Raw genomic sequence first — 13,301 nt, 5'->3', positions numbered from 1 at the left:
CTTGTTCCGAGTTTCTTTGTACTCTAAGTACTGCTCAATGATTTGATCCGAGGTTTCAAGAGCTTTCAGGTTTTACAGTTCCGAATTTTCTAGAATTCCGGGTTACCTGGGGTACCGGATTTTTTAGCTAAATTTAGAAGTTTGTGTTGTTCGGAAGTTTCGAAGTGTGCATGTTCCGAGTTTTTCTAGTTATTCCGGGTTACCTGGGGTACCGGATAACTAACTAAGAGTCAGAATTATGCGTAGTTTGGAAACTTGAAGTCGGTTTCGGATTATCGAAAAGTTTTATGGTACTTATGTTGTCCGGATCAAGTGAGGAGGTGAAGAGAATAAGACTTGCTTGGATTTTTGTATTGTTTACAAAGAAAAAAGGGGAGTAAAAATTTTGAAATTCCTGTTTTTCTTTGTAAATCAAAAGCTTGTGGTGCTACATCTAAACAAGTTCATGTTTACTATCTTTGAGATTAACTTAGTGTTAATCTTACCGGTGGCGAAGTGTTTATAACATGAAGAAAGTTAGAGCTAGTGTATGATTGAGTTTTGTCAAGTTTGTTCGAGGTTCAATCAAGTGTTGACGTGATGAAGCAAATTGTTTGTTTGGCAAGTAGTTCAAGGTCATGCCTTTATCGTATGTCGGTTATAGTAGAGAAGATTAGTCTTCTTGGTACCTCTTCCAAGTCGGTGATTGATCGGATTCTCGAAATAGGGGTTCTTACATTGAGGGAGAGATCAGAGACGAAAGTCATCGGGTAATTGTTGGATTTGTGAAAATATGAGATTGGATCTTGAAGATTCGAGATGAAATGATCTCAGACACTCAGTTGAAGACCTTGATCAAGATGGTGGATGTACTTTTACAAAGTTCAGTTTGTTATTAACTTATCGAACTGAGCTTCATGTCTTTGTGATGTTTGAAGTGTTCAAGGTTGGGCATTGGAAATCCAATGTTTCTTTCTACTACCGGTTAGGTTTGAAGATTAATGTATCGAGCGATATTCCTACATGTGGTGTACGTCGGTTCGCGTTAACTTGATTCGGGAGTAGTACGTTTGAGGGGGAGGATCTGCAGTGTCTGATGTCGGATTCTTCGGGTTTCTCAAAGCGGCCATTTAAGTCATCGTCAACAAGTCTTTAATTAGAAGGGTTGAAGATCGCTGTGCTCTACCTAAAAGATCAAGTCTCAGCTAAAGTTGAAAGCATGCATGATATCATCAGTCAAGGGGGAGTTTGTAAGCGCAGTATCCAGTGATTGAAGATTATCGATGCCACACAGAACTGATGCAACAGTTAAGGGGGAGACTGTAAGTGCAGTTCCTGCCGGGTAACTGTCGCTTATCAGTTCTGTGTCAACCAAAGCAGAAGTCCAAGTTAAAGTCAATGATAATGAAGATTATCAATTGCTGAAGGCATTCCGGACGACTTTCTAGTGTTTCGGATTATTGTATTGTTTTGTATCCCGGACAATGTGTTTTGTCCGGGTTTAGTCCCTAGCCTATATATATGTGTGTATTGTGTAGATTAGGGCAACTCTTGAAGCTTTGTGCACCTCTCACAACTTGTTCATTCTCCTGGTGTGAATTCTAGAGAGAGAGAGACTATGTGTTAGTGAAAGAAAGCTAGGGTTTAGATCTTTGTGATCTAAACCAGCTTGTAGAAGATGATGTATACTCGTTTGGTATGTAATCTGTGATGATTGTATTGAAATGAATGAGTTTGTCTTTCATCTTCTTCTTCATCTACCCTATTTTGTTCTTCATGTCTTGAATCAAGTGCAATGAAAGGACTGTTTTTTTGTTTGTTGTGTTAAGATCTTTGAGTTTCAAGCTTTCTCTCTTCCGTAAGTTCGGAGAGATCAAAGCCTTGTTTCAATGATAAGACTTAACTACAATTCCGAGTTTTAAAATTCTCAAACGTCCGAGTTTTTGAACGTTCACTATGTTCTCCGAGTTTTAAACTTGTCTCCGGGTCCGAGTATGTGTTCCGAGTTTTTCTGTCTTCTTTAGCTCCGAGTTTTTGTTCAAACTAGAATTCCGAGTTTTGTTTAGACTGTCTTCTTTAGCTCCGAGTTTTTGTTCAAACTAGAATTCCGAGTTTTGTTTAAACTGTCTTCTTTAGCTCCGAGTTCTTGTTCAAACTAGAATTCCGGGTTCTGTTTAGTCTATCTTTTTTATCTCCGAGTTTTTTGTAAAAACTCCAGTTCCGAGTTTTGTTTTGTTTAAACTGCTTCTGAGTTTTTAAATAGTCAATTTGTTGTTCAGAGTGTTAAACATTCAACAGTCAAGTCCAAGTTTTAAACAGTCAAATCCGAGGTTTTTTAATTGTTCTGAGTTTTTAAACAGTCAAGTCCGAGTTTTAAACAGTTAAGTCCGAGTTCTTAATTGTTCTGAGTTTTTTAAACAGTCAAGTCCTGAGTTTTTAAACAGTCAAGTCCGAGTTTTTAATATGGTTTTTGATCTGAGTTTTGTGTTGTTTAAACTGCTTCTGAGTTTTAAACTTGTCTCTAAGTCCGAGTTTTACAGTGGGTCCGAATATTAATTTTGACATAGGTCCAAGTCCGAGTTTTTACTGGGTCCGAGTGTTACAGTGGTTCTGTTCTGAGTTTTAAGTTGTTAATGTTCCAAGGTTTATCTACAAGGGTCCGAGGTTTAGTATATGTTCAGAGTCAAGGTATATGTTCCGAGTGTCTAACCGTGTTCAGTTCCAAGTCTCCGAGTTTTGACCTTTATTTATTTTGTTCTGTAGTTTCAAATGCTTCAACAACAGTCCAATTGTTAAAATGTTCAGTGGTTTTAACCTGTTCAGTGTTCATTCAACTGTTAGGATTGACTGCTCATGCTTCATTTTTCATATGTTTAACTGTTTGTTTTACTGTGTGACAGCAATTTTGCCAGAAATTGAATTTTGAAGTTTACTATGTGTAAACTGCATACCGTTATTTTCTAACTGTTCTGCACTTATATCTGATGCATGCGTTTCGGTTTTGGTTTGTTTTTCAACAGAAATGGCAGAACAACCTCGTCCGGTTCGTGAGTTTCATCGTAATCATAATCAAATTGCTTTGCTAAACGAGAACGTTCGTGGTGGAGCCGAATATTCTGATATCATACGTTTTCTTCAAAATTCAAGAATTGGTTTCGTGATTTCAGAAAATATTCATCAAGTGCAAGCGTATATTGAGGATTTTTGGCGTACGGCTCAGATTGTTGATGGTTCTATCGAAGCTACTGTTTCTGGAACCTCTATTGTTATCACGGAGGCAGTTATTCGTGCGGCTTTGCGTTTTGGTGATTTAGATCATGGAAACACGTGCTATGTGCGGCAAATCCGTGAACGTGGGGTTAGATCTTTCGGTTACGTTGGTTCTTTTACCAAGAAGGAGATCTACAAGGCATTGATTATTGGGCAGTGGAGATACTTCTTTCATGTGTTGATGCAGTGTATGTCTGCACGAAAATCGGGAACTGATACGATGGGTCATGATCTTCTTTCTGCGATGATTGGATTAACTTACAACTAGCCATACAATTTCTCACTAATGATTCTCCAAGCTCTCAAACACCAGATTGGTCTGAAGGCAAATGATAAGCGTTTGATGATTTTGTATCCTCGTTTCCTTTGTCTTATTTTTCGACATTTGTTGCCGAATCTTTCGTTCGAAGGAACTTTACCTGCCTACGCTTAAGCAGCCATGCCTATTCGTATTTTCACTGATTGTGCCAGGGTTAACGAGTCCAAAAGGATTGATGCTCGTCCTGTTACGACTCCCTTGTGTGGTGCTATTCTTCAGGGAAACTACAATCCAGATCTTGATCCGAATTGGTTAAACATTAGAAGTGGTGTTGATCAAATATTTGCTGGAGGTATACATGAAGCAGTTGTTGAAAATGCTCAAGAGCCCGTGGTTGTTCAGCCTCAGGTTGATTTTCAACAACCACCGGTTAATCTTCCGGAACCTGATCCCGTTCAAGAACTAGTGATTTCTGAACCAGTTGTTGTTGCTTCTATTCAAGAAGCTGTATCTGTTCAAGCTCCAGTTTCTACGTCTTCAGCAACAGGAGTTGCTGTAGAAACTGATGATGTGATTTTAGAGCTCGATGCAGCTCTAGATGCGGGTCCGTCCTCCCGTACAATTGACAAAGGGAAGCGTCCTATGGAAGAAGCTTCTGTGGATGAATCTGTAGATGATATGCCTTCTGAAAAGAAATACCTTCTGTTAGTAATGAAGGAACTTCAAAATCGTCTTTCACCCTCTGAGAGAGAAAAGCTTGAGTTATTTGAAGCGAAGGTTGCTTCTCTCGGTCCCTCTTCCGATTGGAGTATACGCTTAGCTAGTTGGAATGACAGAGCGAATGATTTAGATTCAATTGTGTTTAGCTCGTCCTCTTCTGATGATGATGATGAAGACAGTCGTCGTCCTGTTACTGATACTGTTCGTGTGCCAGTTCCTCTCAGGACGTATAAGCGACAACATGTTGCTGTTTCGGATCTTCAGTCTTCGAGTCCGATGGTTGCTTCGGTTGTGACACCTCGTATTTTCAATCTTTCCATTTTTGGCAAGTCTACTTGTACTTTCTATTTTTGTAATTTGTACCTTTGTGGTATTTGGTTTCATTCCCAAATTGTACTCGAGACTTGAAATCATAATGAAAGTGCATTATTTTATTCATATTTGTGTTGGATACTATGTATTGTTAAAACAATTAAAAACATGTTGAAACTATGTTAAAAATGTAAAAACAGTGAAATTACATCTTAATCTCAGCTCTCAAATTCATCATTGCCAAGAGATTACCCTAAACCGTACAAAAATCGGGAAATTATACGTTAATTCGGTAAAAATATCAAAACTTGGGTTAAATCAATTTCTATAATATTTTATTAATATTTAAAATAAGTAAATTAGTAATTAAAATTAAATAAATAAATATATTAAATTGAAATTTTAGTGATTTTCTTTAGTTTGGTTAGTTTAAACTAACTCAGTTAGTGAAAACCCAGTTAAATCAGCTAACTGGGTTAATTTTATCAAAGGGCAGCGCTAACTGAGTTAGAAAACTCAGTTAGTGGCTAACCCAGTTAGTCAAACTAACTGATGGCAAAAAGGGGGTCTCCTGGGTGAGAACCGGCCCTCGTGCGGTTTGAACCCGGGTCTCTCGCCTCACACACACGCGTCTCTACCACTCGGCCGGGCATGCCACATCCAAACTATATGGCAATTAAATGAAATTTAAACACTATTTCAAATTCGAACTAAAACGTTTAACCGCCAACCTTTCCACCTTCTCCGACTGTTGACTTGATGACCGGAAAACCGAGACCTTTCCTGTTCTTAACCGACGTCCGACATCCCTTTATAAACCCGACCAAACCTCAACACCTTTTGGTCCTTCACTCTCGGCTACCGAAACGTACATCGACTAACCCGTAATACCGAAACCGCTCACAACCTTTCTCCTTCACGGCAAACCGCCAGAGCTCCCTGCGAACCACCGGAGCCACTACCTTCGCCGGAGAAGACAATCCAGTCGCCGGTAAACCGGTTCGTTTCCGTTTTCATTTCTTTTCGGTTACATTTGCAGTTTCTGTTTATTATTATTATTATTACTATTATTATATTTATTATTATTTTACCAGATTTATTTAACTAAAATTATTAATAATCAGATTTATTTACTAATAATATTAATCAAATATATTATTACTATGATATTATGAATCAGAACAATTATATAATTATTATTATATAATAAAAATCAGAATTGTTATTTTAAAATTTATCAGAAATATTATTAATATTATTATTATTATTGCCATTATTATTATTATTAATATTATTATTATTATTAGATATTAATAATATCAGAAATATTATTAAACAGATTTATTAATATTTTTAAATCTGAATTTTTATAACAGAAATTATTAATTCCTGATTCCTGTTTCCTATTTTATATAATAATCAGAAATTATTATTTTATATAATAATCAGATTTATTTTTAGATTTTCAGAATTATTATATAAAATCAGAATTATTAATAACAGAATTATTATTTAATTATTCAGATTTATTATTTTATTAAATCAGAATTTATATTTTACAATCAGAATTATTAATTTATAATAATTAGAATTTTATTTAATATTACTATCAGAATTGTTTATATAGATATCAGAATTTTTATTTTATAATTAATCAGAATTATTATGTTATATAATAATCAGATTTATGATTCCATTTTAAATCAGAATTTTTATATAATAAACAGAATTATTATTGTATGCATATCAGAATTATTATTTTTTTTAAATACATAATAATCAGGAATTATTATTTATAAAATCCAAAATTTTAGTAATAATATTTATAATATTTTGGTAAAATCAGAAATATTATTTTAATAGTATATAAAAATCAGTATTTATTTTTACTCACTTATTAAATAAATAAATTGACATGTATTTCATTAAAAAACAAAATATAAAAAAATGAGACATATGATTATTATTTTAGAAATGTTAATATTATTTTATAAATGCCTTGCTATTTAAACAATCTCTAAATTCCCAATATTTAACAATCCTCAAAATTAATAGCGTAAATCTCTTGTGCACATTCTCTTGGGCAATCTCTTGTTTTAACCATTTCCAAGAAAAACGCAACGCAACCTAAGGTGAGTATACATGACCCATTTTCTATTTTATCACATTTTGGGTGCTGTATGCATTTCTATATCAAACACACTATGTTAAACATTTTTGCACCCTCAATCCACATTTCATGTGAATCTATTTGACTCATGTTAATCACGTTATGCTACTGTTAAACATTTATGACTGTGTGTTCATTAACTTTGCAAGCCTCCCTTAACAATGGCAGCGCTGTAGGTTGAGAAACGCCCCTCCCATAATATTATGGGTATTGTTAGGTTTATTCTATGTTACTCATTTACCACCCTTCTAGGGTTAGGCTATGTTAATTGCGTTAAACTTTGGTTTGAACACATAGATTTCATCGTTACGAGTGTAACTGTTAATATGAAATCATATAGTCACGTGGATTTGAGCATGTTAATCTATTTCAAACATATTATACTATTATCAAACTTGTATACTCGCCAACATGTTTTGTTGACTTTATTTTAAATGCATACTGCAGGATGAGGAAGTCAAGATTTGAAGAAATGAATAGGATGGCCTAGAAACCCACTTTTGAAATAAACTATGTTTAATGTTTGTTATTTCCTTTTATGACAATGTATGAAACTTTGCAATTTTAATAAATGAAATTTAATTATATTGTCACATGTAGTGTTATGATGTTTTGAGCAATTTGTTCGTCTCATCCCGATGTTTCCGCCATCGGTTGGGGTGTGACAGATTGGTATCAGAGCCATAACTATAGGGAATTAGGAAAAGTAGGAATGCTTTTACCTAGTCTATAGTTTAGGAGCTTTCTCATTTATTTGTTGTTTAAGACAATATTCCCTTCTCTCTTCCATGCTTCCCTCTATTCTTTTGGACTTCTAATATACAAGCCTTTCCTAAGGCTAACACAATACACACATGGAAGCTTTGAAGACACTCATGTAACACAATCGAAATGATTCATCAAAACAGGGGTGATTCCCATATTTGGTGATGACTTTCATTCAGCTTAAATTTGATTTTTGCACGAAATCTACCCTCAAGTTAGGAGTGACATCCATACCTTGATGGGCGTTTCGATTTCATATTCTAGTGGACCCTCATCTTTGGATGAGTACCAACCACATCAGGGTACGATGTTATCAAGTTAGAGGTGAAACTCGCATCTTGTTAACTAGTCCCATTCCTTGATTTTCGATCTCGCCAAAGTTTCGATTTTCCCAATCGATTAAGGACGTGTAGTAACAGGAAGGACAAATATCGTTAGTCGCTCCTCGATGAGAGTATTTGTCTATTAGGCCAAAGCACGTCTCCTTAATTCGAAAAGGATTTAGATTCACTTTGGAATAGTCTTATGTTACGTTCCGTGACAATCCATATTTTTATGATAAATCTCTTTTTATGTTATCTCAATTATCATGTGATTTACATTTGAGCGTTATCTTCATTTCAAGTTTGGGAACACGAATCACGTTATTATCGCAATCTAAAACAATTAATAATTACTCCTTCGTGAACAAACTAAATTTATCTTGCTTTCATCATACATGATATTCTATGTGTAACATCATGTTATTCTATGTGCAATGCTATGTTATTCTATGTGAAACTATTTGGCAATTCATGTGAAAAAAAAAACAATGTGCTATGTGATGCATACATGAAATCAATTTCCCTAAACAAAAACATTATGATTAAAGTCTCATCCATTTCTTGTTTTGAATTTCTAGATGTCGTCATCTCGTCAGTACTCTCACTCTCCCAGAAAATCCAAGGCTAACTCCAAAAAGAAAATGCTGACGTTCATGGCAAATCAGAATGCCAGAATCGTGCCAAAGATAGTGTCTGAAATTCAAGCCTCCAGCACTCCCAATCATTCTGGCGATTCTCACGTAGTACAGCCTAAACCGGTCTCGTTCAACTACAAACACTTCACTATCTGTAACCCCAAAACTTTCACTGGGAAGGATGGAGTGACAGCTATGTTGGAATGGTTTGATAGCATGGAAGTCACGTTCATAAATATTGAATGTCCAGAGGAACTCAAGGTGCGAAGTGCCACTGGTGTTTTCCAATCCAGGGCACTAGACTGGTGGACTAACGAGAGAAACATTCGATCCAATGAGCTAGCTTACGCGTTGTCTTGGGAAGAGCTCAGACAGCTTATGATGGAGGAATTCTGCCCTCCTCATGAGCAGCAGAAGTTAGAAGAAGAGTTCTGGACCCTCAAACAAGTTGGGGATGAAAACCTTTCATACACTACCCGGTTCAAGCAGTTGTGTTTTATCGTGCCTCATTTGGTGTTGACCACAGAACGCACCATTCGGAAATATATTAATGGGTTGCCTCCTACGATGCGTGATACCATCGAGGCGGCTAGGTTGGATAATATTGAGGATGTGTACCGCCTCGCGGCAAGTTTGAATAATAATCGAGTTCGTGATAAACAAGTCGCAGCAGCATCTAAACCTACATCCTCCTCAAAACCCGCTCATCAAATCACCCACAACAATAGGGGAAAGAAGCGTGCTCACCAATCCTCAGTTTGCAACGCTGTTACACCAGTTGAAAATCCAAAACCTAACCCAGCAAACCCAGAAAAGAAGCAATACACAGGAACAAACCCTAAGTGCACCACTTGCCACTTTCATCACCCAACTACGAGCCCATGTAGACACTGTACCTCCTGCAATCGTTATGGGCATTTGGCAGCATAGTGTCGTAATAACCCAACGACAGCCCAAAACTCAAAGCCAGCAAATGTGGTCAGGGCATGTTTCAAATGTGGGGATCCAACTCACCTACGACCTCAGTGTCCTCAATTGAGGCAAGATTTACAGCAGAAGGCACCACAAGGCCGTGCATTTGTTATCAATGCTCAGTAAGCGCGCAACGACAATGAGGTCGTGAACGGTACGTTCCTCGTTAATAATTTGTATGCTTCTATTTTATTTGATACTGGTGCAGATAAATGTTTTGTATCTGTAGAATTTGAACCATTGTTAAAATGCACACGCTCAAAACTACCTAAGTCATTCCCAGTCGAAGTTGCCAATGGCAAGTCTATTCGTGTCGATTCTGTTCTTCGTAATTGTACTCTCACTTTGAATGATCATGCCTTTTCAATTGACCTCATACCCATGGAGTTAGGTAGTTTCGATATCATAGTAGGCATGGATTGGCTTCGAAAGAACCATGCTGAAATTGCCTGTTTCGAAAAATACGTTCGTTTGCCTCTTCCATCAGGCGATACCCTACATGTTTATGGGGATCGACCTTCCAATGGTCTAAAGCTATGTCATGCACCCAAGCGAAAAGATATTTACGTAAAAAGTACTTTGCCTTTTTAGCCCACGTAGTGGAAGAAAAGGGCAAGGGAAAATGCCTAAGCGATGTTCCAGTGGTGTGTGATTTCCCAGAAGTTTTCCCTGAGGATTTACCTGGTCCTCCTCCTCCTCGGTCAGTTGACTTTCGTATCGACCTTGTGCCTGGTGCAACTCCTGTTGCACGAGCTCCCTATCGCCTTGCACCCTCTGAGATGCAAGAGCTCTCCAGCCAACTTCAGGAGCTTCTTGACAAGGGTTTCATTCGACCCAGTACCTCTCCTTGGGGTGCTCCTGTTCTATTCGTTAAAAAGAAAGATGGTTCGTTTCGAATGTGTATCGATTATCGAGAGCTCAACAAGCTTACTATCAAAAATCGATATCCACTACCTCGCATTGACGACCTCTTTGATCAACTCCAAGGTGCAAGTTGTTTCTCCAAGATCGATCTTCGATCTGGCTATCATCAACTTCGTGTCCTCGAAGAGGATATCCCAAAAACCGCTTTTCGAACACGCTATGGACACTACGAGTTCGTGGTCATGCCTTTTGGTCTGACTAACGCGCCCGCCGTGTTCATGGATTTGATGAATCGTGTTTGCAAACCTTATCTAGATCGATTCGTGATTGTCTTCATTGATGACATCCTAATTTATTCAAAATCTCGAGTCGATCACGAGCGTCATTTACGTCTCATACTCGAACTTTTGCGAAGTGAACGTTTATACGCAAAGTTCTCAAAGTGTAAATTTTGGATCAAGGAAGTCCAATTCCTTGGACATGTCGTTAGCGAAAAAGGTATTCATGTCGACCCTGCTAAAATTGAAGCAGTCAAAAGTTGGATCGCACCTAAAAACCCATCAGAAATTCGTTCATTCCTAGGATTGGCGGGTTACTACCGTCGATTCATCTCAAATTTTTCTAAGATAGCTGTTCCCCTCACTATGTTGACCCAAAAGGAAAAACCTTTCGTTTGGAGTCACGAGCAGGAAGAAGCTTTTCAAACCCTCAAGGACATGCTTTGCAATGCTCCTATCTTAGCCCTACCTGACGGAAATGATGACTTCGTAGTATATTGCGATGCATCAAATCGTGGTCTTGGTTGCGTCCTTATGCAACGAGGCAAGGTCATTGCGTACGCTTCTCGCCAATTAAAGATTCATGAGAAAAATTACACTACTCACGATCTTGAACTTGGTGCTGTCGTTTTCGCATTAAAAATATGGCGTCACTACCTATATGGTACGAAATGTGTTGTATACACTGATCACAAAAGTCTACAACATATCTTCAATCAAAAAGAACTAAATATGCGTCAACGCCGTTGGGTGGAATTACTTAACGACTATGACTGCGAGATTCGCTACCATCCTGGAAAGGCGAATGTCGTAGCTGATGCCCTGAGTCGTAAGGCTCATTCCTATCGTATGCGTTGTTTTCAAGTGTCAAGTGACCTTCACAATTGCATTCGTGAGGCACAGTTTGCGTCAGCTAACGAAGGAAGTCTGCTCGTCGAAATCCGTGGTGCCTCTATGGATCAACTTGTGACGAAGTCAGACGGACTTCAATATTATCTTAATCGCATTTGGGTACCAAATCGCGACAATCTTCGTGAATTTATCATGAACGAGGCTCATAAGTCTAAATACTCAATACATCCTGGTGCTGATAAGATGTATCATTATCTTCGAACATCTTATTGGTGGCCTGGTATGAAGAATGATATAGCCTTGTATGTCTCAAAATGTCTTACATGCTCGAAGGTTAAAGCAGAGCATCAGCGTCCCTCTGGCTTGCTCGAACAACCAGAAATTCCTGTTTGGAAGTGGGATAGTATTGCAATGGACTTTATAACTAAACTTCCTCGAACCTCATCTGGTAATGATAGTATTTGGGTCATCGTTGATCGTTTGACCAAGTCAGCCCCTTTCTTACCTATTCGGGAAGACTTCAAAGTTGAAAAACTTGCTCGAGTCTATACCGATGAAATCATCTGTCGTCTTGGCATACCTCGTGACATCATTTCAGACCGTGATGGTCGTTTCACGTCTCGCCTATGGCAAACTTTTCAATCAGCCATGGGTACTGATTTAAATCTTAGTACAGCCTTCCATCCTCAAACAGATGGACAGACTGAGCGTACCATTCAAACTCTCGAAGATATGCTTCGATCCTGTGTCATTGAATTTGGTGGTAGTTGGGATGTGCATTTGCCTCTGGTCGAATTCTCGTACAATAACAGCTATCACTCCAGCATTCAAATGGCCCCATTCGAAGCGCTATATGGGCGAAAATGTCGATCACCAATCAGTTGGCACGAAATTGGTGATAAGCAATTTACTGGTCCTGAGCTTATTCAAGAAACCACGGACAAGATTCTTCAAATCCGTGACAATTTACTCAAGTCCAGGAATCGACAAAAGAGTTACGCAGATAAAGGGCGCAAACCCATGGAATTCAATGTTGGGGATCAAGTATTACTTAAAGTATCTCCATGGAAAGGGGTTGTTCGATTCGGTAAAAAGGGTAAACTTGCCCCACGTAACGTCGGACCTTTCAAAATCCTCGAACGAGTTGGCAAGGTAGCGTATTTGCTGGATCTACCACAGGAACTGAGTAACGTTCATCCGACATTTCACGTTTCAAATCTCAAGAAATGTCTAGCTGATGAAGGACTTCATGTCCCAGTCGACGACTTGCAAATCAACGATACGCTTCATTTCGTGGAAAGACCAGTTGAAATTGTGGATCAAGGTACCAAGCAGCTCAGACGCAGCAAAATTCGCATTGTAAAAGTACGATGGGAAGGCAAGCGTGGTGCTGAGTTTACATGGGAACTCAAAAGTGACATGATGGCAAAGTATCCACATCTCTTCGATCAGTCTTCTTCTTAAGATTTCGAGGACGAAATCTCCTAAAGTAGGGGAGACTGTGACACCTCGTATTTTCAATCTTTCCATTTTTGGCAAGTCTACTTGTACTTTCTATTTTTGTAATTTGTACCTTTGTGGTATTTGGTTTCATTCCCAAATTGTACTCGAGACTTGAAATCATAATGAAAGTGCATTATTTTATTCATATTTGTGTTGGATACTATGTATTGTCAAAACAATTAAAAACATGTTGAAACTATGTTAAAAATGTAAAAACAGTGAAATTACATCTTAATCTCAGCTCTCAAATTCATCATTGCCAAGAGATTACCCTAAACCGTACAAAAATCGGGAAATTATACGTTAATTCGGTAAAAATATCAAAACTTGGGTTAAATCAATTTTTATAATATTTTATTACTATTTAAAATAAGTAAATTAGTAATTAAAATTAAATAA

At 37.7% G+C, this 13,301-nt stretch overlaps 1 protein-coding gene across 1 annotated transcript; it reads left to right on the top strand.

The window, feature by feature from the left end:
• Positions 1 to 3,688: 3,688 nt before the first annotated feature.
• Positions 3,689 to 9,363, top strand: LOC110919813. The gene is made up of 2 exons (XM_022164066.1): positions 3,689 to 4,516; positions 8,377 to 9,363. The coding sequence occupies exons 1-2, from the start codon at positions 3,689 to 3,691 to the stop codon at positions 9,361 to 9,363; spliced, it is 1,815 nt and encodes a 604-aa protein (XP_022019758.1).
• Positions 9,364 to 13,301: the final 3,938 nt, after the last annotated feature.

The sequence above is a fragment of the Helianthus annuus genome, chromosome 16, assembly GCF_002127325.2.
Source record: "Helianthus annuus cultivar XRQ/B chromosome 16, HanXRQr2.0-SUNRISE, whole genome shotgun sequence".
In the NCBI taxonomy this organism is placed as follows: domain Eukaryota; kingdom Viridiplantae; phylum Streptophyta; class Magnoliopsida; order Asterales; family Asteraceae; genus Helianthus; species Helianthus annuus.
This window is presented reverse-complemented; position numbering and strand designations above follow the sequence as displayed.